The sequence below is a fragment of the Lingula anatina genome, chromosome 6, assembly GCF_051362555.1.
Source record: "Lingula anatina isolate TDL-2025a chromosome 6, LinAna3.0, whole genome shotgun sequence".
NCBI classification, from domain to species: Eukaryota; Metazoa; Brachiopoda; class Lingulata; order Lingulida; family Lingulidae; genus Lingula; species Lingula anatina.
In genome coordinates, this window is record NC_141772.1 from 5,786,035 (window position 1) to 5,813,815 (window position 27,781).

The 27,781-nt window shown below is 37.0% G+C and overlaps 2 protein-coding genes across 2 annotated transcripts; both read right to left on the reverse strand.

The window, feature by feature from the left end:
• Positions 1–1,993: 1,993 nt before the first annotated feature.
• On the reverse strand, positions 1,994–7,385 carry LOC106174280 (uncharacterized). Its single transcript, XM_013555774.2, has 3 exons — positions 6,458–7,385; positions 3,272–3,741; positions 1,994–2,916 (listed from the first exon to the last, which is right to left on the reverse strand). The coding sequence occupies exons 1-3, from the start codon at positions 6,491–6,493 to the stop codon at positions 2,508–2,510; spliced, it is 915 nt and encodes a 304-aa protein (XP_013411228.1). The 5' UTR covers positions 6,494–7,385; the 3' UTR covers positions 1,994–2,507.
• Positions 7,386–8,410: 1,025 nt separating this feature from the next.
• On the reverse strand, positions 8,411–27,440 carry LOC106174279 (cadherin-like and PC-esterase domain-containing protein 1). The gene is made up of 23 exons (XM_024074723.2): positions 27,084–27,440; positions 20,154–20,255; positions 19,753–19,840; positions 19,195–19,337; positions 18,779–18,863; positions 18,144–18,318; positions 17,634–17,811; positions 17,139–17,326; positions 16,584–16,656; positions 15,802–15,975; positions 15,510–15,614; positions 14,963–15,192; positions 14,601–14,680; positions 14,010–14,039; positions 13,629–13,818; positions 13,166–13,346; positions 12,678–12,801; positions 12,195–12,331; positions 11,634–11,854; positions 11,181–11,282; positions 10,696–10,783; positions 10,211–10,357; positions 8,411–9,849 (listed from the first exon to the last, which is right to left on the reverse strand). The coding sequence occupies exons 1-23, from the start codon at positions 27,438–27,440 to the stop codon at positions 9,712–9,714; spliced, it is 3,336 nt and encodes a 1,111-aa protein (XP_023930491.2). The 3' UTR covers positions 8,411–9,711.
• Between the last annotated feature and the right edge of the window lie 341 nt (positions 27,441–27,781).

Below are 27,781 nucleotides of genomic sequence, written 5' to 3' on the forward strand. Positions count from 1 at the left end.
AACCGGCCGTACGGGCTCTTACGGGCTGTTTGCGCCCAAAATTTGCGCATAATTTCACATCCCACGCAAGTCCTTCTTACAAAATTTCGAGTTCGCAGACAGCCCGTAAGCACGTACGGAAGATGTTGGACATGTCCAAAAGATTCTACGAATAGCCTGCGAACAGCAGGGCCGCAAGCGTAACTTGCTCCCCTCGCACGGAGTTAGCAAGAGAGATGCGCGTTTTGCAGGACGCACATCGCAAGCAATAAAGGAACAAGTGCCCTTTGCGTGTTGAGTAAGGCGCACGCCCTCACAACTAACGAGCAAAGTCGAGAGCACACCGGGCATGCGTCGCACGTGCGTCACTCCCACGCCTGGTGTATAAAAGGCTTGCTCACGACGCACGCTCGTGTCTTTACAATGAACGTCGACTGTGTAACGTGTACAACAATTTTCAAAATTTTCAACTTGCTCAATTTAGTTTCTAATATGCCTCCAAAAGGCAATAGAAAGAGGCTTACATAGTAGAAAAAAGGGAGGAGGAAGAAGCAAGAAGAGGAGAACAGGAAGCAAAACTGAGTACGCCGTCAGTACGTCACAAACAAACGTGTGAGGCAAGTGTGAAGCAAAACTGACGCAAAAGGGCACTACGTTCGCAGTGCGTTGCATTCCCTTCGTAAGAGGTGAGTGTGTGCCACGCGTACGTACACAGGAAGCAAGACAAACTCAAGAAATTAGTACAATTTCTACGGCCATCGCTCCTTGCAATTAGCGTCACTGCTTGAAAGGAAATCTCATGTGGCCCTTGCCACTCGCAAGGCAGACTTTTCTCTACCTCTACGACCTCCACGGCCTCCGCAACACCCAAAAATCGCAGGGGACGTACGATCTTGAAATTCGTGCGTCCGGTTGTGACCGGGGCTTTACACTGAAAGGCGACCTTCGTGCGTCTCATCTGCGACCGAAAACGGGACGCTCGGTGGTCACTAAAGCAAAAAAATCGTGTCTCGGTGTAAATGCTTCTGCCACCAATATCTGTATCCTTTGAACGACCAAATCTCGTATGTATGACAACGAGCGACCTGCGCGTCCAGTGAACGACTTGTCTGCCTCCCCTGTGCGTCCTCTGTGCAATCTTCGGCGTCCAATGCTATTAAAGACGAAGCAGGCGTTGGAGCAATCGTCGAGCATCCTCATTGCGTTCTTGTTCCTACCATCATCGGCGACTAATGGCGAACAACGGCTGTCATTCTACAATCTTTCTGCGAAACCGATGAACGTAATTTGGGCATCCTTTGACGACTTTTGCTTCGACATACTCTGGCTCTTTTATATTTTTCATTAGTTCTAACCTGGGCAGCCAATTATAAACATCCCCAGAAAATAAATAATTGGAAGTAAAGAGTTTGTGGGTATTAGAATAAGGTCTACAATCACAAATGCTTCTACATTTATGTCCCTTTTCAGAGCAGCAGCAGAAACGATTTTTTTAGAAATACTAGCTAAGCATGTAAGAAATCGGTCAAATTAAAGTAGGCCTATCGGTGAACCATATTGGGATAGCTGGTGACCTTCTTTACAGTGACGGATTTAGGGGTGTCGGGGGGTCCTGGCCAATTTTTTCATTGATTGGTAATTCATTCTGTCAGTAGTGTCAAACTTTTCAGTCAAAGACTGGGTTCCCACAGATTTAGATCGATCCATCTGGATTGACCTAACTCACTGGGGGTTCACGCTAAATTGCAGTCAGCCGAGCGCGCACGCAAGTTAATTACCCCCTTACAGCTTTTAGTAGGCGGGACAGACATTTAAGCCCGGTAAGCTGACAGCAATCTAGTGAGACTCCCCACGGGGATAGATCGATCTAAAATCTGTGGGTATGCAGTCAAAGACGTAATACCCACAAATTGTTACATTTCATCTGTAAGTGGCCCATTTTCCTTGAAATACTATTTTTGCCTCTTGATCTTTGTACCCCCACCGTTACCCGCGGACAGGGGGACTCATGCTATTATTTATTTATTTATTTATTAGGTCAAAAATGACACGAATACTTATGTCAGCATCTAAATCTTTAATTTAACTAAAAAATTATAAATACTTTGTGAGCAATCCTGCACCTTTGATGAACATTACTGTGTCCAGTATAACATCGGATATCAGCTGGGCGGCCATCTTTGCCAGTCATTTTCTTAGAAACACTGTACTCTGTTGTCTTTGTAGGACATATAATTATAACAGGAAATATAAGTCTTTTTACAGTAACAAAATGGATCATTATTACTGTTGTCAGAAAATTGCTATTTTCTATGGCACTTTCTGGCACAGGCTCATATCTAAGTTGCACGCATATGCTGTTCATAACGCCTGGAGCTATTTAGTTTTCAAGATCCATTAATTTTATCTAGATGCAATAAATTCATTCGGCATCCTATTTTAAATAGTCTTTACACATATTGTCAGATTGTCCTGGCAAAAATATAGAAGAGCTATACAGAAATGAAATAATAAAACATCCCTGATCTTTAGTGGATGTCTTTTCGCACAAACAGTAGGTCTTGTCCGAGTGGCTGCAATTCTTTATACATTCCGGTTCGATTAAATACCCCTCTAATATCTCTTAACGCCTGAATATAGTTTTTTGTGAGTTCATGAACTTCGACTGTCCACATATCAACCGTTATTTTATCCCAAGGAAAAGCTTGAAGCACATTCAGTTCCACTCCCTCTACGTCCAGGGAAAAGAAGTCCACGTGTGTTCTACCCATGGCGCCTAAAAGCGTTTGAATCGGCAGGCAAAGTATTCTGCTCTTTCCTTTAATAGCTATGCGTTTATTTATTGGGTGGATGGCTCCGCTGTCTAAGCTGCTGGACAGCGTGAAGTCCACCCACATGGGTTTATCTGTGATGCAAGACTGGACTATTGTTGCCGCCCTGAAATGAAAAGTACCATGAAACGCTTGGGTATATGTATGGCCCCTTTCAAAAAAAAAAAAAAAAAAAAAAAAAAAAGGACCAACAGTAGGTTCAAATATTAAAACGATCACTGCAAATCCACCGAACAATGCCTGGTCGGGAACTGTGCAATGCCACGTATGATACTTCTGTTTCACCTTGATAAAATCGCAGAGGCTACGGAGGCCGTGAAGACCTGCTCGACAACCGCCTGCCTCTGCACAGACGGATCACGAAGAAAGGGATTTACAAGGAGTTTGTATAGCAAGTACACCGCATTACAAATGTATGTAACCAGGCCTACGTAACTGCAAGACCATTAAAATTAACATACCTGTTTTTCGTGACAAGTTGTTCAAAATTTCTAGGGTCGGGTTCAATCAGTATCCCGGTCCAATTGCGTGATATTTCAAAAAACAATGAGTTGCTGTCCTTCTCTCCATCCCAGGCACCGGCCTCCACAAAGAACCCGTCGGGTTTTTGGCGCAGACATTTATCGATCACTTTACTTTGTCCGCTATGGGAATAATGGATTGCGTTGGGCGTTGTAAGATTCCGAGGCCTCTTGGACGGCGCATACAGCAGTCTACGTCTCACGAACTCCAGTAGCCTAGGATCTAGCGCTTCCACTGTCCCATAGAGTAGATCTTGTAGAACATCTATTTCGGCACCGCTTGCGTCAAATATGGAGGAAGGTTTACGAATTTTGGCGCCGTGGTTAACGTAAACGTTCAGAAGTATGAATGCAGCGGCAGTGGCAAGCACACATTCTAAAAGGAACCGTCCCTTGAGCTTCATTTTCAACTAAAAATATAAAAATTATATTATATTATATTATATTATATTACAATAAAAGCCCATATAATTTTTTTAAAGTATTCAGTGCCCATGGTATGAATGTTTTTGAAGATAGTACAGTTCACAAATTCAGTCCACATTATGTTTGGGTGCGCCGTAGAGTTTAGATTTTCTTATTTAATTCTCTTAGTGTATGTAAATGATTGATTTTGTGATGTATAAGCATATTGTGGAGAAGTGATTTAAATAGCTCATCCGACCGAATTCCTAGATAAGGATTTTACATTCTCGTTTTTGAACTGTTATTTGTTATTTTTTGTAATATTCGGGTCCCATACTTGGTTCGTTGTTGTTTTATCCTTCTCTTGAAGAATCAAATGTATTTCCTTGTTTTTGTTTTAACAATGTTTCTGGAGATAAGCATTGTGAAATCGCCCACATGCTTGAAGTCATTTATCATAATAACAAAAGCGCTGGTCCAAATTTGATAGAATATGCGTATAATTTTGTTAGGTTCTGCTTTATACATGTACTACGTTCCCAAATTAAGTTTGAAGGAGGATTTGGAATTTATCTCTGAATGATACAAAGGAACATTTGAGGTGACGTGCACCGGGAGGTGTGTGTGGAAAGGGGAGGGGGGGGGGGGGGGCGCAAAGGTAGGGAGATGACCCCCTTTCCACGTTGAATACTTTCATATACTTTTCAAATTCAGGCCTTATGAAATGAATTGTGGTGGACACTGAAATCATTCTACTGTAAGCTTCGATTTTATGTTCACAGATCGAGAAGAAGTGAGCAACAAGAGTCTTGGATTTCTAAACAGCTTTATTGCCACTGCATATATTCTCCACATCCTCCCACCACGTCCTATTTATATCTCGCTCTTCCTTCATGTCCAATTGAAATATTACCTTATAATATTACTCTTTTTTGTCTTTCTAGTTTAGGCGCGCGTTATCCTAGGGAGCGTGGGACATGCTATAATGTTGCTTTCATTGTTACTTTTAATCTTTATTTTTTACACAAGTCGCGATGACGCAAATTTATGTACGGGGCATCTTTAAACTTCAAAACTTATTTGCCGTAAACTGCTCCTTTTTGAAAATGCTATTCGCTGTGGCTTTCTTCAAAGGTTTCTCGCCAGGCCGTCAGAATGGCCTAAACGGAGGATATTCTTCAGAAAACATGCCCAGGTAATGATATATTTATCAAAATACACAAATTTGGAGGTAATTTTGTAAATTTTGAGCTTCAAAAAAAAACTTCCCTTTCAGCTAGGTCTGGGAGTAAATGAGCTAAGTGGTCACGTGGTCCGGTGACGACAATCGTACCACCGGAGGTGAGCCAGTTCAGTAAGCTGTCAAACTGAGCTACCATTATCTACCTGCAAGATGGCTTTAAACTACTGATAAAATTATACCCATTCACCTCTCTTCTAACCGGAGGGGTTTATATCCTTGCTAAGCCAGGTGCCTGTCTATTCAATGATCTAACTAGCATTTAATTACGGTTATCCCAACCAGTGTAAAATACTGCTTTCGAATGACTTGAGGGAATGTTGATCATACAGTATGTGGTCCATGTTATTTGTGAAATTCAATTCAATTTATCAATCCCTTGAGCCCTACGGCTCATCAGAATGAAAATGCAGTAAAATATAGATAAAGTCATAACAACAACAACAATACAACTACTACTACAACTACTAATAGTAATAATAAAAACTCATCAGACTGACGTTAGTTTAACTCCGATGCACATTTTAAGTTCTTACCTAAGCTGTTTAATTGTGAAAACAATTTAATTACCTTGAAAACACTTTGCTTTGTATAATACAATTTTTGATGTATTTCTGCCCAATCGTTCGGTAGCAAGGACATTTAAGAATAAAATGAAATTCTTCCTCGATGTCATTTAAAATGCAAACTTTACAGGTTCTTAATTTTTCAATTTTTGTATGTGTCTGTTTAGCTTCCAGTTTTTACAGCTAGATTATGTGATGAAAGACTAAATTTGGCAATTAATACCTTATATTTATGTGAAATTGGCTTATTTAAACAGAATTGCACTGTAAAATTATCAACAAGATATTGGTACAACAGTCCTTTACTCCTTTTGGATATTTCCCCGGTCAATGTTTGTCTAAAATAATCTTTCACTCTTTGCTCTTTCAAGAACAGTTTAAAATTATCTGACATATTTCCGTGAAAAATAAATGACAAGCCAACTGTCTCCAGTTCATTCCGTACTAACATTACCCGATCAATATTTTAAGCAGATCTGTATAGCACGCTGTTATATAATACAATTTTTCGTGGAGTGTAAAAATCTATTTCTCTAATTTTGAAGATTCAGCACTCAATATATATACACTAGAGATGTGTTTTAATCGATTCCCACCATTTAAAAAGTATAAAAACAATCTATGAGTAGAAAGAAAACGTTTGTGTTAAACGTGGTTGGGCAATTTTCGTTACGCCTCAGTGTGTTTCCGTGAGATTCACCAAAAAAACATTCCTATTTTATGAGTGTTTATTTTGAGAGACGCCTTGATTTAAGGTAGGCAAAAAATTTCCCTAATAATGTTATACTGCTTATACTCATTATTATATATTCATTACAGGAGTTTGTCCCGGGTGCTGTTTTAGTCTATATTTTTGAACAAATTTCATTAGTTTTATGATAGACAAGCAAAGTATTGTAGTCAAGCAGTACCTACCTTTTGTCGACTGTAGAGTTCTGTGTCTATCTGCATAATCTACGTCTGGCCATCCATTGTATTATATGAAGTTATCTTGCTAAAGGCGAACAGCATTTTAATGGTGAAAAACCAGCTTAAGGGCAGAAAAAATTATCACTGATGTCGGCCCTTTAAATCATATTTGCATACAACAGCCAGTAAATTTAAATGCTAAAGTCACAAATTTATCAATGGTGGTTTTCCCTTCTGCGTCTATATCTGGCCATATACTATTTTATATCACGTTATCTTGCTAAAGACGAACATAATGCTTAACGCAGATCGAACCATACTCACGAGCTGTATCATCATCAACATTGGGTGCTATCCACTCTCAACAGGTTGGCTGTCACGGATGGCCATGCCTCTCGATCTTGTGCAATCCCTATGCTTTCGCTATATATTTTTGATTGGAACGTATTTTTTATGTAGTCCGTCCATGTTGCTCTGGGTCTTCCTTTCTCACGTTTCACATACAACTTTCCTTCCTATAACAACCGCTGAAAAGCATCTTTTCTTATGCCATGAGTACAGAAATAAAATGTCTGTTCTTCATAGTGTTCAATAACGAACTTCTTATTTTTAGATTATTTAGTCCATAAAAGTTTCAGCATCCTTCTATAACGTTTCACAGGCGAAAACAGGCGGAAGGCGGTAGGAGGCAGATTGCACGATACGCCCAAGGTACGGAATGATCTCCAAAACAAGGCAAAGGAAGCTCATACTGAATTTGAAAAGTAAATTGATGCACGTGAATTTACCAAGATCAACTGGGTCTGTAAAACGAAGGTAAAAATTGTAAACTTATATGAAATTTTGATGACATAAAGTCTCCGATAACGGAGCAGAGTAAGCGCAAATACTCAGGAGTGACAACTGATCGGGTGCACTACATAATAGCCTAGCATTACCTCTACACGTAATTGCCCTATACCATTCGCAGTCACAGTCAAGTGGATTTGTAGTCATGGGCTAAAAGGGAAAGAAAAGAAAGATAACTAGACTGCAACTGGCTGAAGCCAGTGGCGGAGGATTCCCCTGAAAAATAAGTGTGGAAATGCTTTCGTCAATCAGTAAAAGATATTGTGTAATGGTTTATTGACCTAATGACCCCTTGACTTAATTTTGAGTTATGTTAACAAACTATTCTACGGCAATACAGGTATATCTGTATAATATTAGGTACATGTATCTGGAAGTAAGACATAGGCAAAAATGACAAATGTAGAGAAATTGGCCTTTGAACTTGAAGGCAATGGGCACTTACAAGGTCATGTGAAGGTCACAGGTTAAATTTGACACCATATTCTGAAATAGCATGTGCGAATTTGGGGGGGGGGGGGGGTAGTCAACAAAACATCACTTTAAGCCCACTTCAATATTTCTCCATGAGATAGCCAAATGACCTTGAATGTGAGGGTCAAGGTCAAATTTGACATTTGATTTGGTGGTTTTGGGTAGTTAACTATAGCATGCTATGACCTAACATCAGTATTTCATGGAGAAATTGCCAAAGTCACGATTTCTGAAATGTCATAAATATTAAAAAATCTATATTTAAAAAAGGGATTAGGCAGTCGCTATGAAAGTTTGGCTAACCTTAGATAAATATATAGGGCATCATTTGCTACTAAGATCAGGGCTCTGGGCCTTATGGTTTTTGAGATCTCGGAAACAAACCCGTTTTGAGCCGGTTTGGCCATTGGCGACGTTGACCTTCTTGCACAAAAGTAGGTCAATATCTGGGGATTTAGCTCAGTATCATTGGCCATAAGGCCCTTAGCCATATAGCTTATACTTTAGGCCTAACGGCAATTTCAAATTTTACAAATTTTGCCTTTAAAAGCCCCTGTGACCAGGGAGTGGATTCCATTGTGCACCTATATGTCAATTTCATGAGACTTAAAGATATATTTATATTAAAAAAAGAACTCAGGAATAAAGGGTTTATTCAGCTGTAAAGTAACAGAATGTGCTCACACCAATAAGTATTGATCAATTCCTGTCCCTAGAAATTTACAAGTTTAAATATGTATAAAATAGGGCAACAATAAAGTGCAAACATAGAGACTGATAACAATATAATGTACACTGGATTCTGTACAAAAATATATCTTTTATCATCACAGATTTGAACAGATTTCTTTTTTTTTTTAATCTTTCACCACTTCTAAATTTGACACCTCATTGCAAACTAAGTCCTTAAAAACAGATATTGCAATATTTACACACTCTTATCTCTTCTTGTAAAATCTTAAAAGCATTAATTTCTGTTCTACATAAATTTTCGCTTGCACAGATCAGATTAAAACTGACCTTATAATTACTGGTAATTGTAAGCACTGGTCACCCAAACCAGTTATAGCACCTGTTAATAAAACTAGAACAAACTGTTTAGCACCAGTGAAACATACACATGAATCACTAAAGAAAGGAAAACATTTATCTGCAATTGTGGCAATTAAGCTGCCCATGCAAACAGTTACAATTATTACTGAAACATTTTTCAACAGTAATACTGCACATCTGTAATAAGAAATTGTTTTTTGGGGAAAATCCATCTACATATTATGTGATAAATGACCATTGTCCCTAAGAAACAGAGCTAATAAACTTACCGGTACATGCAATCACAGAATAATGATGCCTGAAAATGAAGGCGTGCAATATTTCAAAATATGCATATTGATAACAAAATGCGTACAAATTGCAGCCACGATATTGTCACTTATGGAATCATCTCTGCTGTCTTTTGACCCAAAATCTAATTGCATGAATAGCACCACATGGCCCAACCCTAACAAATAACCTAGAAATGAAAGTTTTTGTAAATGTGCTGAGGATGTGACTATCACAAAATTACTCCGATACCCAATTTGAAATTTGGTATTTTTAAGACTGAAAACTTAGTCTACTTTTGTCTCAGTTAAGACAGCTTCTCTAAAACAGACTATTCCACCTCTTTTATGAAAGGTAAGAAATGGCTGACATCATAGATAAACTATTTTTTACCATATATGTAAAATGGCTCATTTTCTAAGATAACTGGAAACACTGATGAAAGATCACAGCTGTTATTGGATTGTATATTAGATATATCCTACAACAAGTCAACCGCCATTACTGTGCGCTTTCTGCTCTGTCTGGAATATTCTATCATCCATCATATCCTTCAAACAAATTTCCTTCTAGTAATTGCTGTGAACCTGCCCTCAGTGCAGGACAGTCCTATGCTACCTCCTCTTGTCACACATTCTGTTGATTAGTATTTCTGAATATGCAGTATTTATTTCACCCTCCACGTGGTATCGAATGGGGGATGATATACCCTGGCCTGTTTGCCGTTTTCTTCTGTCCCTGATTTCTGTTACCTGGAAAAATAGTAAATTGTGAAAAAGATTAGCAGTGGCGGATTTAGGGGGGTGTCAGGGGGGTCCTGACACCCCCCCCCCACCTTCGATTTCTGCTACCTGAAAACATAGTAAATGGTGAGAAAGATTAGTATCATTTTGGTAATGAGGTGTGTGTGTGTGTGTGTGTGTGTGTGTGTGTGTGTGTAAGGAGGTAGTTTAAAAATATTTCCACATAACATAATAATTAAATATTTAGCCACAAAACATTGCAGAAACCAAAGTAACTGCCAGGCATATTCTACTAAATACAAACTGATCTTTATTAAATCATTCAAATTGAACTATATCCTGTATAACATCATAAATATTCAATGCTTACCCTATGAAAGTGACAGGCACACCTCCCCTGGAGAAATTCTTTGAATCTTGAAACTGTCATAGCAAAAGTATCCACCACATCATAACCAAGAGACTTGGCTGACTCCATTAGTTCTTCGTTGTGTTTTACCTGCTTCCTCTGCTCTTCCTGGAGTGATGAGAGTGATGAATTGTTTTTTATTTATAAAAAAAAAAAAAAAAAAAAAAAACTGCAAGAAGTATGCTAAAATGCTTCGCATCATGTTATAGGATAGGAAAACAAAATGTGAAGTTATTTTTTCAACAACAGAAAAAAATTAAATTATAGTCAAAATTGTACTGATTGCTCTACTTAAAGTGATAACAAGGTTTATGTTGTTATTTTGTGGAGAAAAAGACATGCATGAAAAAAATCTCACATACTTAATTAGTGAAATACCGAAAGCCTATCACATGGCATATCTAGTATGTGCAGAAACAGAAGTAATAGTTACATGTATCACATACCAGTGACAGACACATCAGTCCCTCTACCTTGAGGTGGAAACCAGAACCAAGGCCCTTGATAATGACCTGGATACCAGTCCATCCCTCCCTGAAGTTACAAACAATCAATATATTACATGCTTTAAACAGTCTAAGGGGCACAATGCACTTTAGACATTTATATAGGAGATAAAAAATTCTGCAATTTTCTGCAATTAACCTTCATCAGCAAGACACTTATATCCAAAACCATTGCTAAAATTTGTTTGGTATGGAATTTTTACCTTCATGAGTGAAATTCACTTTTCTTTTCTTATTATTATGAGAGAGAATCAAAAACAAGTAACTAAAAATATTTATGGAATGTTTTTTTTTTGTCAGTGGATTCAGATATGTTACACCAGTTACTAAGTGACTGGGGGGAAAATTTGTTGAAATTTCTTGAAAAAAATTAAATTCTTTTGGTATATAAATACCCAATATCTTCAATCTGAAAATGAACTTACCTGTCCAAAAAGTTTTTTAAAACACTGAGGTGGTGAGCTCCCAACCACTGCACTCCGCCTACTACCAGCACTGTAGAGCTGCTGTTATCAATGGCTTCTGATCTGGAACACAAGACATCTTATTAAAATCAGTATAAATTCCATTTGTGTTGAGACAATTGTCACATTTAGAAACCTCTGTTTCTTGGAAAAATCAAAACAAGATAATAATCTTGTAGGAGTCAAAGAGTAAAATTCAAAATATATCCTCTTGTGCCATTGCACTGATATCTCAACACAATATTTAATAATTTTTAATGTTCTGTATTTTAATGATAAAAAAGTTAACAATATCTCAAGAGACAAAACATATTTTATAGCTTATGAGGATTAGGATTTCCATATTTTAAAAACTCATTACACCACTTCTGATTATTGCTTCTTGTTTACAATTAACGGATTGCCACACCCTACCTTTTAAACAATTGATACAGTGCCTTCTCAAAGACTGGCCTCCTTGCAGTGGGGAGCCAGAACTGAGGGTAGTAAGCAAAACTGACCATGGTACTGTTGTTGTTAATGTTGCTGTAAACTTTAATATTGTGTGTCTTGTCCCACTCTGACAGTGACCCATTAATCTGTTCCATGATGTAGTGCATCATGCCTCTGTTGGTGGAGTCTCCTATAAACATGAGCTGAAAGTGAAAGTGAAACTGGTGCAGTAGTCAACTATGAATGTGAATGAAAATGAAAGTGAAACTTGTGCTGTAGTCCACTATGAATGTGAGCTAAAAATGAAAGTGAAGCTGGTGAAGATGTGTGAATAAAGAAACTGGAGCTGTATTGCCGATGAACATTCATGAGTGGAAAATGAGAGTGAAGTTGGAAGATGAAAGCGGTACTGGTGGTGTCGTCTTCTATGCACGTGAGCGAAAAATGAAACTGGGTTTGTAGTCCTCTATGACTGTGAGCAGAACATGAAAGTGAAACTGGGCTGTAGTTCCCCCATGACAGTAGAAACTGACTATAACATACCTTCTTTTTACTTAAACACTGCTTAACCTCCCCACGTGGTATGATATGGTGTCTGCAGGTGTCAGGTTGCCACACTGCTTGGCTCCAATCACAGCTGTTCTCATCATTACACTGACCACATGGTATATACCACACACCTGGGAAACACAACATGACATTTTCAAGTATTATTATTATTATTATTATTACATTGTCATATTACTAAAACCGATCTGTACACCTGTTTGTAAGTTCTTTACTGTCACAATAGAAATTTACCAATTTCTAATTTCATTACGAGAAATTGACTCAAGAACTAGAAACTTGGAACACAAAAAGGGTTATATGGGTCACAATTCTGGGATCTCTTTTGAATATGGCTTATCTTTGGGATTAAGGAAAGTGTTATAATTTCAATAAAAAAATTAATTTATAATTAGTTGATATGAAGGTCTAATACCCAATGTGTTTATTTATGTTACCTGGAATGTGTCAGTAAGTTACCTGTGTTGTCTCCAGTATGACAGTGTGGTAGTTGTGCCCTGTGTTGTTGGAATGTGTCCCAGCTGGTGTAGGCGGATGTCTGTACACCACATGGCTGGTCTGGGGCCAGGCGCAGGTCACAGTCCTGGAACAGACACAGGTTCAAAGTAATATGGTTCATAACTGTGAGGAAAGACGTATACAGGCATGCACACAAACAAAAACATGGACAAGGAGTGAGAGATGATAAAAACCACACAGGATAGATAATACCCTAAATAATGAAAGGATGGTGATGTAGTGCATGAGAAAATTATAAATTTTTACTACTATATGTAACTAAGACTAAATTTTGCAAATACAAGAAAACAGAAACTACATAAAATATATACTGGCTAATAAAAACCAAATTAAAGAAAACAAATAAATAGCAGCAATATTCCAATAAAGAGAAAAGAACCCCTTGGATATGCTGAATCCACTGGAGCCTTAAACATCCCATAATATACCTGCTGTAGCTGGCAGGCAGCCTGCTGGTCACCCATCTTGGACTCCTGAACTCTCTCACTCCTGCTCTCCCTGTAGATGGTCAGTGTGTAGGAGTTGATGACCCAGGGTTCTGAGTGACCTATGTCCACCACATGGAATGTTACTCTATTGGAGCCAATGCCCAGGGTATAGTTCATGGGTCTGACAAAAATATATGCCAAAAATGATTATTTATTTTAAGTATAAAGTATTCAAAGTTTTTGTATTTTATCTGTATATTAAATTCCATTTTAAAGTAAAAAGTCTAATAGGTACAACTGCTGATGGCATGTAGTTGACATATTCCTTTTTTTAAAGCATACATTTAGCCTCTCTGCTCACATGGACATTTTTAATACATTATTCAATATTTCAATATATCTTAACTTTTCTCTTTTGTTTTTCGTGCCAGGAAAAGCTAAGCTATCAACCCTCACTTCCTACCTGGATGGCCCATATGTATCTTGGAGGCGTACTTCACAGTCACAGCTCCTGGCTGTGGCCCAGACCTTCACCAGGAGGACATTGTATGGTACTGTGGCCTGGTACTCTGTAGAGGTGGCACAGAAGCTGGGCTGGAGCTTTATTGGAGGGTCTGTGTGAATGGCACTCAGATATGGCTTAAGTTCTTCATCTGGGAAGAAATATTGTGTGAAAAAATTTTATTGCATCTGTACTTTCTTTGTATATTGTAAATGTATGCCCTGGTTTAAGAATACTCAGTTGATTTTTGAATTTGAATTAACTCTGTTGTTTTGGACATATTATTGGTTTTCTGGGACTGCCAAACACACTTTTACAAAAATACAATACAAAAGGACTAACCTTCACTACACTCCTCTTCTGTAGTTATACCTGTAACATTAACAATAAATAAATAAAATATGAATGGGTTAATACACATAAACTGATAGACCTTGGTTAAACAATGTGCTTATCATTCAAAACATACGATAAGTGCACTAACTTCAACTAGAAAGAGTCCTGCTTAGTTTATCACCATGCATACAATGCGACTGCTTAACATTGGATCAATGGTTTCAGTGTTTGGGATTGGATAATTGATAAGCGACATCACTCTTAAACTGGCCTCTTCTTCAGTATGTTTTAAATGGGACCTTTAGTCACCCTGAGTGTCAGATATCAGAGGATGTTGAAAACTTCCTGCTGATATAGCGGTGATCATCCAGTGTCCTCTAAAACTTAAGGTGCTTGAAGTAAACTGTTGTTTATTCAGACACATTGTAATATGGGTAAAGGAAATGTATTGGATTTAAGATTCTGATTTGACTCACACAGCCAGATACTAGTAACTGCATGTATACCACTATAAACTGTGGTGCAGCACAATTCTTTGCTGTGAATTAAAATACAATTTGGCCAAAACTGATATCTTTGCCATATCTCATTACCCACCTAATTTGCCATTAGGTTTGACATAGACATTCTTAATTAACTGAATATCTTCTGTGGCAGTAAGCTTGATTTCATCTTTACTGAAATAATAATGTAACATACAGTAATATAAATTTTGTAAACTGACTTCCTATATATCAGCTCATACACTAATGTTATTATAAGCATAGAGGTAAGGTAAGGCCCTGTGTGTGTGCTTGTGCAAGTGTGTGTGTTTGTGCATGTGTGTGTGTTTCTGTGTAAGTGTGTGTATGTGTGTGTGTGTGTGTGAGAGAGAGAGAGAGAGAGAGAGAGAGAAGGAGAGAGAAAATGCATATGTGCATAAAAAGTTGATCATGTCTGTTAAAACATGTAAACCTCACACTGGGACATTCAGATCATCATAGCTGTCTTCTAGACTCTCAGGATTGTGGTAGAAATGCTCCATCCTCATGATCACATCATGGAGCTCAGCAGTGGGGTGGCGGTGGACTCTTTCTAGGGCATTCTCGGATAGTCCAGGGTATGCTGTCCTCAGTCTGGAACCAAATGAATTCTTCTGGATGCTGTGGAGTAGGGGCATGTAAACATCTGCTGAAGGTGATGGGTACAGCTGGAATTTACCAATTATGATAGTGTATCTAACTATAATAGACACTCTCACACCCATGCATACACACATACACACACACACAAATTAGGTTATGCTGAGAGTAAAGCATGTAAGTAAAACAATGCCACCTTATTATCACTATAAAATAGTATAATACACTCACCAAGAGAGTTTAAGTTATCTTGTACATCTCAGTTAAGTTTTTTCTCCCTTTTGGAAAAGAATGGGAGCTATATCTCTCTCCCTTTTTAAAATTTTTTCTGGGGAGCAAGATAAAAAAGGGCTACTACACTTGCCAACGCTTGTTTGTTTTTTACCTGGTGGTAGTTTCCCTTGTTCATGTACTCTCTCCTGGTATCCATCATATATATCAGGTCCTGCTCAGTGAGACAGAACTTGTGCCACGACTGACAACTTACATCCTGAAAGACAACATTAAATTATAAGTGCCATAATTTTATTCTCTACAGGCATAGATGTGTACGTTTTGTATATTTCCATAAAAATACAAGCTAAAAATAATTTTATGCTAAAAATTACTAATTTGCAATCCACTATCTCCATCTCAGTTACCTTTTTTGCAGAGAATACAACAGAGGTTTTACATACCACAATTCCAATGTTACTGTCCAGTTCCTTCACTGCTCTGACCACATCATCCACTACACTGGTCCTAGAGAACAACATGGATAGCAATTCATCAGCTGCCCCTCGCTTGACCACATTGCTTGCCCAGTTGTTTCCACCTTCATGTCCCTCCTGCATGTCTGGTTGACCATTTACCTGTGTGGACAATATATATATATATATATATATATATATATATATATATATATATATATATATATATATAATAGTGCATTCACAACGAAACTCTGGTACTAGGTAGTTTGAACTTCATGGGGACTCTTGCTGAGTGCAATCAGATTATCACACCTCTTTTTGTTTGCAATGTACTCATGTAATCCCCAGCTTTTTTAAAAATTCTATTTAATACCAAGAGGAGGTGTGCTAATCTTTAATCTGATTGCATCCACCAGAAGTCCAAGATGAGTTAGTTGAACGATAGTATCATTGTAAACTCACCCCTAAAGATTAAAACCTGTTAAATGTGCCTACTTGGTTACAGTAAATAAATGATAAGGCATGCTGTGACAAATGATTCTTATCTAGAAGTTATGCAGGTGTGCAGTATTTTTCCATTTTGATGCATTTATATCATTAAGCTTATGTTTTCTTTACCCAGGTTTTACCTTGATCTAGGTCAAAATAAAATGTACACTTCCCAAATTACAAATATGAAGTCATGTTAACCAAAGGACCATGCTAAAACCATGGATATTCAATTGATCCCTAGAAGCCTTAACATGGTACAAGCCTTGCAACTTTACCTCTACTACAGCAGGGTAGAATGTGGAGTTGAATATCACATCAAATGCTAATAGCTGATAGCAGTTCTGGCACCTGGAAGATAAGTGAATTACGCAATCCTGACGCCTGCCACTCAAAAAATCTCAACAACACCGCTTTTACATTTTATAATATTTATAGTAAGAGCTATTTAAAGACATTTTGTATGTAACAGGATATGTTAAAGGTATGTAAGGGGTGTAGTGTGTAAGTTTGATTTATTTTCCCAATCATCTTGATATTTTGTTTTAATTTGCAGTCTTCCATCCCAGCTGGGAGGAATAGTATCATTGGGTGAATGGCATTAATGGAAATCACCCTAAATACCACACATCTGGTGAAGAACCATTCCTTTCTTTTTCTTTTCAAAATAATTTCTTAAAATTTTGCACTTTTATTTAACATAACACATAGGTCTAAATTTGGAAACAAAATTGAGTGATACTGATTGTGTATAAGAAAAAGGGGATGGACATAGCTTTAAAAAGACCAATTAATACGAAGAACAATGGATATTACTCATCCGCTGACCCCACCTGTATGGACGCGAGTGGGAATCCTGGGAGAATCCAGAGAAGTGTGCCACCAGCGTGGACTCTGCCAGTAACAACGTCTGCAGCACAACACTCTCCATGTTGTGGAATGCAACTGTTGCAGCCTCTTTCCCAAAGTTGTGGGTTAAATAATGACGGAGTTGGCTAAGAAACCAAGATCGATTTGGCACCTAGATCATACATAAAAATTACATTAACTGAAATATCTGAAAATAATATCTGATAGGTATTAAAAATTCTGCCAAAATTAATTAAAAGATTGATGAGTTTAAAAGAGGGATTTGGTATGGTTAATAAAATTGTCACTAGGGGAGCTACTGGCAGATAATATACTCTGGCTTAAAAATCAGTACACACTTTTTTGATTTTAGTAATATACTGAACTTATTACAAATATGAAATATATGAGTCAAATATTTAATCATTAAAAATATCATGAATACAAAATAACATTTTGTCATGATTTTAGCTTCTTACTTTTTTGAAGTTATTTTTAGCATCCTGCCTGTACTGTACAAGACCCTCAGAATACACATATGCCCTGAGTGGTGCAACAGACGTAACAGCCACATAAACCCGCACATTGAACGGGGAGCCAAACAACAGGAGAGGGTTCTCAAAGAGACGCTGTAGTACACCCTCTGTGGTCTTAAACCTGAAATTAAGAAAAAAAAAAAAAAAAATAAGATATACTGGATGTGCAGTAGTCACCATAAAACCACCACCTTTTGTAGAAATAGGATGAACAATATTCTTATTTTTATATTCAGAAGTTATTCTATTCCATAGCTATTACAATGTCTAACTTGCAAATGAATATTATTAGTATGCTCTTTTTGTAGTGTAAGATATTATAAACAAATCATATAATAAAACTAGTTGCCTGTGTTCCTAGCAATTCTTCCATGTATTCAGTCCTCCACTCACACACACACACACACACACACACACACACACACACACACACACACACGGCAATCATCATACCTCAACAAATCCACTTTGTTCTCTGTGCTCACCACCTCCACCCCTCCCCCTGGGGTATTAGGCTTGTATATCCACCTGACATCTGGCTCTGTAGACTTGACTATATCTTGTATATACTGGGAATACTGGGCTGGCATTACATAGCAGGGGAGATAGAGCTGGGTGGTCTTTAAATCTGAAAGGAGAAATATTGGACAATAAAACACCACCAAACTATTGACAAAAGTTTTTCTACATATCTGAGAAGTATTTGGAATTAAGTCTTGTGGGAGAATAAGGTTATTTGGAAATGAATGATTTACAACACTTAAACATGCCTGCTACATGTGATCAGGATATTCACATGTTGGTACAAATGTTCTTAAAACTAAAACATTCCTTTCTGAAACAATAACATTGTCTTGTGATTCTATAGTCATTCTATAAACAAAAGCCATCTTTTCTCCAGCAAAGACAATATTGGGCCTTTTTATTTAAATGAGTCAAACATTTCTTTACACAATTTCAGAATATGGAAGGGATGGATATTTCTTCATATACTTTATGTTACTTTGTATTTCTACAAAATTATTCATTTATTTATTCATTTTTAGAATTATTACAGATCCGATGACATCCTTGTTTAATGTTTTTACCTGGAATGTTAGACACTGCATTCATTGTGTTACACAAGGCATCCTTCCTCCACAAAGTGCCTCGGACTCCTGGAATTCTGTTCACCTAGAAAACATTTGTTAATAACAAAATTACACTTCAGCAGTATTTTTTCATTTTACCCTAGCTACAGATATTGATTAGCGTAATGTTGTAAAACACTGAAACAATTAGGGCACTGTGAGCGAGTGTATTGTGTTGGTGAAATGGTAATAAATTTCAAGTTATTAACCTATCAGACATATAGCATAATGCTTAGGCAGGTACAGGCATTTCCAGATGGCAATGACTGATGAGGAAAAAGCAACACCCATGTATAAGGGGTGCAGTCGAATGTTTAAATACAATTACAGATTGCCTGTACCCTACAACTTATGATTAATAAAATCACACATACCTTTTGATAGTTGTATAATTTTCTATATTCTTCTCGTCTCAGACAGTAGCCATTATCACCATCAGTGAAGGAAAGGCACAGTAACACCAGCCAGTCATCTTTGACGCCCATCCCTACAGTGGCACTACCACCATCCTCCTCTTCTGAAAATAAAAATATATCACAAATATTTCAACGATTCAAACTTAGACTTCTTGTAAGTACACATTTGATAACACATTTGATGTCATATTTTCAGTTGGTAAGTATGAACTGCAGCAGACTGGTGTTTTGCTGTCAAAATTATAATTTCTCCTATTGTTTGAATACTATAAAAACCAATGCATTTTAATGACATAAAGATGTTAACCATTTACTAATTTTAAAGGTATGGAGAATTTTTCATTGTCTTATTTTACGGATTTGAATATAGTGCTTGTGCCATTATAACTAAGTATATTAAAACAAAAGACTATTTCCAAACAATATTTTGAAAAGAAATACCTCAACAAGCTGGGTTCATGTCAGAGTCAGTTTAAGTTACTTAAAATTTGCTACTATTTCTCAAATCTATCTTACTCCCTCCATGGCCTTCCTGCACCTTCTCCCCCTGTTGTCTCTCATACCATACTGGTTTCCTCACGCTGAACCCATGTCCCCTCAGTACCTATAATATTGTAAAACAGAAACCACCTTTAACTGTCAATAAATATAATATTAATCCAGTTTCTTGATCCTTTTGGCGTGTGCAGTATTAATAACCCAAAATTACATTGTTTTAAAATTAAGTGCCACAGAAATTCTCCAATAGAGGGCCATGGGGAAAATAGCCTTTGCCATTATGTTTTTACCCACAAAAATAAAGTTTAATATTAGGTTTAATAAATTCAAAAAATAAATAGATAAAATAGACATTTTGGGTGCAATAATACTCAACTGTGTTAAGCACACAATGGACTGTTTTCCACAACATGACATACCTGTTCATACAGGGGTAGGTCTCTGAGCACGGCCACACTGCTACCTCTGACCAGAGCCACCTTCTCTCTCCTGCCCAGACGATCTAGGTACACATCTTCTAACTGAAGAAAAAAATGTGAGGTCAATTTTAAAAACCAACTACAGGTCACCATTGCTCAAAAATACCATTGCCATTTCAAATTTATATTGATAAGGGGCAAAATACTCATGAATTTAAGAAGACTACTTCTGGTTTAGCCTGTGTCAATTTTCAATCTTATTTTTGGTCTTAAATTCAACACAAACTTTCAACTTTAATTCTTTTGTGGCACAGAGCCCAAGGGTTTGTTTCATAAAAAACTAAAACTGCAATTGAAAGGCTGAAATTGAAAGAAATATATTGCTCTTGCCTTATAAAACAAAAGAAATATCTTATTTTTTAGTCCAGTAGTTACTTTAATTTGCACCATTCAAACTAAAATTTCCACACCATCCATTACACATATCCATAGGCCCAATCATTTATTTGTGATTGAATAGTTTACTTCATGTAATTAATATCCAGATATTTCAGTTTCAACACTACTTGGTGTGGCCTAAACTACTTGGGAACACGCCTGTAACCACATAATTGTGCCAGTGGCCCCTTAACAGACATCATTAACCTCTACAGTGAGCCACACATCAAACCAACTACCTTCTGTAGTAAAAACACGACAGATTTCCATGTGTTAGCAATAGAACCTAATAAAACCCAATTCAACCCAGCGGCTGTGCAACACATATCTACAGTGGAGAAACTTCCGCAGCAGATTTCTTCGTTTAATCCTTTTTTCACATGTCAAATACTGCAGTGTTTTAGTTTTTTTCTGAGTGATTTCTTCATTGCTCTTTTAAAAAGGTTAGCATAGTTTTAAGAGCATTTTATACCAATATATCATGCTTGCGTATAATGCAGAATTACTTTTCCAGAAGGTCAAATTGAAAAAAAGTGGAAAACAGATGATTTACTGTGGTACACAATTTTTCCAAAAATTCAGGCTGAACCTTGTATTTCATGCAAGTTTATGCACTTTTCTTATTTTTTTACATAACAAATATCTGCTTTATTTCCTCAATTGAAACAAAATTTTGTCTGTTTTATGTTTTTAATCTATTCTCAAAAACTAGGAAAACTGAAGTGTGAGGAGTTAACAAAAGTGTGACCATCTCCTCCCATCCAACTGCTCAACAGCTACACTGCACTGCACTGACATGACAATTTAAGCCAATTTGTCTCCATAAAAATTAATTAAATTTGCTTTAAGTGCACCACTCATGTAAGAAAACAAACAAAACGAGGAAAAAAGATTACAACAACCAACAGTTGGTTAACCTCAAATATCTCGTAATAAGTAACTTGACTTCTCTGTTCACTAAACCCCACCACAATGTGTTTCCTGCAAAAGTGACAACTTAATTAACCAATTCCTGTCGAATACTGCCACACCATCCCCTTCTGAATCAGAGGACTTAAATTACAAACATCCCTATCTCCTAACATGTCAATTGTGTAGTCCCTTTACAATGTTTATATTACTGTGCATATCAAAATGTACCATGTTTTTATTTATTTATCTACTTATTTGTGTAATTGTAATTTTATAATTATATGTAGCTTGATAATACCATGTACACTATACTTTATATCAATAAAGTTTTTTTTCTTCCCTTTACAACTTCTCCCAAAAGCCTACCCCTGAGATAAAATGAGCTTTTTCAGGGGTAAATCAGGGGGGTGGGGTGGTGGGTGTTGTCTTTTTTTTAAAAAGAGCATAAGGCTGGGCCCCATATACACCCCTTCAAAAAATTATATTTTAAAACAAAAGTACTTATAGTGTTTTAGTTTAAATTCTGGTGTACATTAGCTGAAGATAACAGACAAGTAGTAGTCCACATAAATAAGTATCCTAGTTCTGTTTCACTAAACATTTTTATGGTTATGTTGTAAACAACTCATTACTGAACAGATCCAAGCAAAAGAGGAGGGGTTCTAGAGGATGAGAAACAGATGACAGGGATCATCACATCATTAAAATAGAATGGCTTAAGGACCCCTGACCTTCAGTCAGAAATCAAAGGTGTGTAAAGTCAGTCATCTGGAAATTGCTCTTCCGGATTTCTCTTTTGATATTCTTTAAACAATTTTATTTTGCGGCAAAATTGCAGTCAATTCCTGGACTTTTGATACTGATGCTTTAATGTAACTCGTACGGTGTGGACATCTTCAACTTTGTTTTTGTTTTTTTTTTAATTTCAAAGAAAAACTAAATCCTGACAATTAAAGAGAACATGCTAGCTTTTGATCAAGCAGTGCAAAATAGTGAATATAAATAAAAGTGTTTATTCAAAAGTGTATAAAAACATGCATGAAATAAATGGCATATATCTTTTCATTTCAATGAATGAAGAACTGTATGGCAGAGAGCAGTTGTAAATATCACATTTTAGGAGGGGTACCTTCAATTTGTGAAGGAGGCTTGCCATTAAAGGTGTGGTCACTCTTACAGATTACTGAATGAAGAACACCATCTGCTCTTTTTTATTTCCAGGTGTTTTTTTCAGCTAGCATGATAAAGACCATGAGCCCAGTCTAATCACCTACTATCTTTTCTGTTTCAGGGAACAGAAGATGAAGAACATTCTTGGCCCTGTGTTTGAATTAATGAAGGGAAAGTGAATCCATCTTTATATTGGGTGGTTTTAATCTAAGACTGGATGAGAACCAAATTCATTTTAGGCCATTTAATTTTACTTACACATTCATAGTACACAATGTATATGACACAATTTGATATGGCTGGTCTGTATACAGATCTCTGCATCAGTACCTTCCATATAAGTGAATGCTTGTTAATCAAAGTACACCAGCAAAAGTCATAATTTCTTTCAAAAAGAATCTTGAATAAACTGAGTTGAAGGCAATAGACTGAATGGGGTTGAACTGTGATGGTTTTATCACCCTGCATGCAATAGACATAAGCTGAAATTCCAACAATATGGAGAACTGGGATGTTTTGGAAAAGGTCACTTACCAAATAAGAGCTAGCTAGGACAGCTGAGGTCAACCAATACCCTAGTGCAGTGACCCCTCACTGGATGTTCTGCAACTAGTGACCAGTTTTCCTACTGCCCTTATCAATCAACAATTACACGTAGGGGAAAAACTAGAGGAATGGTGTCCTTAGGCAATTACTAACTCATCATTATCCATCAAGACTGTGATATCTCGTGGGACGCTGGTCAATTTAAAACTGGCGTCCTTTTTGTAATGTAATGACTGAGAGACAAATGAGTACCTCATCAACATTAATTGCAGTTGTTAATATTTTTCTGAGTTGGAAACACTTGAAAATTGCAATTGATGCATTTGTCATTGTTGAAGAAAGACAAAGGGCTGTGAATTAAACAAATAAACCTACTAGTCTTGTGAAAGCACTGGTGTACCAGTTAACAATACAAATTTGCCATTCTGATTTTATCTCAGACCTTCAAATAACAATTTTTAAGTGGGTTTATAAATATTGATTGTAATTCTGCCAACAATTTTATACATGGTGTATGTATGGTGTATTTTGGTAATAACAGAAATGTTGTAATTTCCAGTCAACACCAATTATGTAATGCATTCTCTGCCTCTGGTGTAGTGAGCCTAGCTTCACCAGCTGAACCTTAGAGAAATTTGGGCCTATCTTCACTTTATTCTGCACAGGTATCCTGGTGATCAGGTCAGGTGTATCACCCCAGGATCACTACACTTTCAGGTGTGTACAGGGATTTAATGTCACGTCTCATTCTCACCTGCATACACCTTTACTGCACTTAAAGGGATAGTCACACCTTGATTTACATCCCACGTACGTGTGTTTAATTCATAGGTAACAAGAATAGAGCAGGGATTTATCATCCCATCTCACCTTTATCTATATTGGGACTTAAGTTATGTGATATTATATAGAGATAGAGTTTAGTTCAAGATGCAGTTGGAAAAATAATTTACTTTTTTATGCTGGTTCAGACTCAATAACATTGGATAACACAATGTCCAATCTTATTTAAATGCACAATGACAACAAAACAAGAAGAAAAACATACAAAGCAGTTTCTAGTTGATGGAAATTCAGTCTTAATTTTCTTCATTTCATTCTATATCTAAGAGTGCATTCAGACTAGATGATCTGCCAACTGAATATGGCCAACACAGTAAGTCCACAGATCATCCGTTCTCAAAGCGCTCATATTTTACCTAGAGCAGACCTTTTTACCAGCAAAAAGGGTAATTCGTTCACCCCCCCCTTCCCCCAGTACTTATAAAATGTAAAACAAGTATTCATAAGATACAATATTACAATCGAAAATGCTTTCATCTGACATGCTAAGGTTACTTGGTGAGAGCCCCATGTGTGAGGCACAGATCTCAGTAAGAAATAACTGGAGAAGATAACACATAACTAGGATGTCCTGAGAGACCCCTGGGATAGAAAAGTCCTTGAAATAGTGCTAAAGAGCAATTATGTGCTTCATTGATGATCTTTACTCTAATTAACCCAGACAAACTGGAAACCTCATTCAGGTATCAGATGGTTCCCAATTCCCATGAGGAGAAATTTGATCAATGGGTGTAAGAAACATGTGGAAGAAGTTGTACAGTTACCTAATCAATGAAAGATTTGGTGTAACACCCAAAGATCCTTGAATGGTTGGCAGATCATGTTATCTCTTAAGTTGAGCATTTGTTTGATCATTAAAAAATAACTATTGACATTGGAATGTATGAAATGATGAAACAACCTTGCAAAAATATGTGATAATATGAAAATAATTGGATTCAGTTTTTTTAATTACTGAGGCTTTTTTTTCAAAATTTTTCTGTTTTAAGTTGAGAATTAGTCATGTTGAAAATATGCAAACATATAACATACAAGAATTGCTTTGCTACCTCTTGGTCAAAACCTTTCAGATTTACTAAGCATGTAGCCTAATGTATGCTCATCAATTGGTTCACTCACCCCAAATTCAGTTCAGTTCACAAGTAACTTTTCTCACCTTTAACTTTCACTCATTAGATTATCCATTCAGCACAATGAAATAAGGAAAATGTCTTGTATGGTAAGTGAATTAGTCAGAAACTGCACATGAGTCTACAGCAAGAACTGCTTCTACTACAAGATCATCTCGTCAAGAGAATGGGTATCTTATCTATGGGAGACATTAGAATTGGATTTAAAACTGTTCAGCCAGCAAGTTCCACACACACATATGTACAGTATGTGTGTGTGTGCATGTGTGTTGCTGAGAGAGAGAAAGAGAGTGAGAGAGGTCCATCTCAGTTACTAGCTATTTGTCAGTCTCTCAACCTGGTGTGTAACAAAACACTGTACCCCCTGGATGTAAAAAGAGAACACTGACCAGTGACCCCTTCTGCCTCATGTATTAACCTTACACCAAACTTGATCTCTCCCTGTCAAACATGCCATTAATATCTAGCATGAAATGGACCTAGGACATTTTTTACAACCCATACCATGATACTGTGTAAACAGCTAATTTTCTTTACTGTGCTATTGAGAAAAGCATTAAGGAAAGGCACTTCAAGTTGAAAACTGTCACAAAGGTACATTGTACATGGCACAGTAGCTAACAATATCTCTCTGCATGTACATTTATTTCATATAATGATTCAAATATTTGTAAAAATATTACTCAGTCAAATAAAAACAGTAATGAAACAGTTTTTTTTTAAATAAGACCTGCAGTTATGAAGAGGAGTCATTCATCTTAGCATTCAGAACCAATGTACATGTAGTATATAGACAAAAGGAAGGCTAAATTGTGGTTTAGAAGTGTCTTTAAATTTGATTGTGCATTATATAAATTTCAGTATCATTTCTCTCATCATGAGTTTTATTATATGATAATGAATTACTATTATTTGTATTACATTACGCTTTAATCTGAGTCATTCAGAATGTGTAATGTTAATCAATAACAACAATTTCCCCGTATAATGTCCCAATTCAAAGTGTCCAATCCAAACACTGCCTGATCTTACTACAACCTTTTGACACAGCTCACAGGACACCCAAGTACTGTTTATATAATAAAACAGTTTAAGGTATTTTATAGCCAAGTCAAAAAACAAGAATTAGCATTGGTGATGAGAGACATAAGTACTGCATTCTGAGGAAGTCTCAATTGCATGACTAAGGGTGTGTTCTAATGAGACTATATCATACTTAGAAGATCAAACCAACCCTCTGGGGACTCTTGCTGAATGCAGTCGGATTGACTAAAAGACACACTGAATTTTCAAAAATTACAGAAATATAAAATTAACTATTTTGCATCATTGTAATACAAACAATAATGTATTTTATATTGTGCCTATATGTATCTGGACATAATTTGCATAAAAAACAGTATTCTAAGCAACTGGAATCCATTACACCAACAAAACTACACAAAATATTCTCTCTAGGATTTCAACACTACAGCAAGTTGGTGCACAGAATTATAACTAAAGCAGCCACTGCAGACCCTGGTTCCCCAAGTGACAATGGATGCTGGCAGAATAAATAAACCTTGATTTACAAAACACAGGAGGGCAAAGCAGATCCATTACCAAGGCAAGAACAGGGGCCAAGATGTTTGGATGAGTTTCACAGCCATCCCCAGAGGGTCACTAAGTTCAATAGAGCGATAACAGCTGATTTAGATCTGTTAGAAATTCAGGTGTCGCTTATACCCAGAGGAATATTGAAGCAATGTGGGTTTTTTCTATGAAGCTTAGTGAGTTGCAACTAGGCAAAATACACTAAATATCAAATGAGAGGGAATGAATGGTGGAAAGTTGGCATATTTTGTTAAATTTCATCAAAAAATTCTTTACAAAGCACTTCATATCAATTTACCTTTTTCAGTTTCCTGTACAGTGGAGTGATCTGCCTTTGGATGCCATCTTGCCGATACAGCCGTAACCTCCGACCTAGGGTCCCCGAATTAAATGTCACATTTTCTCTGGGCACCACCTCAGCAGGTGCTCCAGCACCGCCACCTTCACCATGGCGTGACGTATGAAGCACGCGTCTTAACTCATGAAACCTCTGGTCCACTTGTATCTGTAGCTCCAGTACCCCATCTGAGGTCTTCTGAAGCAGTCCTTTGCTGATCTGGTAAGTGATGAGCACAGACAAGCTGGCCAGGAGGAGGATCACGCCAAACATCTCCCTCATTGCTTGGGAACCCAAGCGCCACCTACAACGTAACATGCTGAGACAACAGGAGACAGTTTGGCTCGTGTCTTGTGTGTGCTTTCAGAAAATGTCCCCCATGAATTGCTTCAGCATATTTGCGATGGCCAAGTACTATACTTGCAGTTTCTGTCAGACACTAATTAAATCAAACAACGCTCTGTGCACAGCAATGGAAATGTAAAAAGCTAAGACTAAATTACTAATCAAAACAGTCCATTTGAACATGTATATGAACATGTACTTGAAAAATTAATATTGAAGCATTGTTCTTTTCTCCATGTATTCCAATAAATTCCTTCTTATAAGCAGCAGGTTTTTCAATTACATGTTGACTTGCCAACTTAAAATATGCACTT

Excerpts from the sequence above, each read along its gene's own strand:
- LOC106174279 (XM_024074723.2), bottom strand. The coding sequence starts at position 27,440 with ATGTTACGTTGTAGGTGGCGCTTGGGTTCCCAAGCAATGAGGGAGATG. Across the intron at positions 15,193-15,509 it reads ACAAGGGAAACTACCACCAG|CTGTACCCATCACCTTCAGC; the intron begins GTAAAAAACAAA and ends GGTAAATTCCAG. Across the intron at positions 13,347-13,628 it reads GATACATATGGGCCATCCAG|ACCCATGAACTATACCCTGG; the intron begins GTAGGAAGTGAG and ends TATTTTTGTCAG.
- LOC106174280 (XM_013555774.2), bottom strand. The coding sequence starts at position 6,493 with ATGCAGATAGACACAGAACTCTACAGTCGACAAAAG. Across the intron at positions 3,742-6,457 it reads AACTCTACAGTCGACAAAAG|TTGAAAATGAAGCTCAAGGG; the intron begins GTAGGTACTGCT and ends TTATATTTTTAG. Across the intron at positions 2,917-3,271 it reads CAACTTGTCACGAAAAACAG|GGCGGCAACAATAGTCCAGT; the intron begins GTATGTTAATTT and ends TTTTCATTTCAG.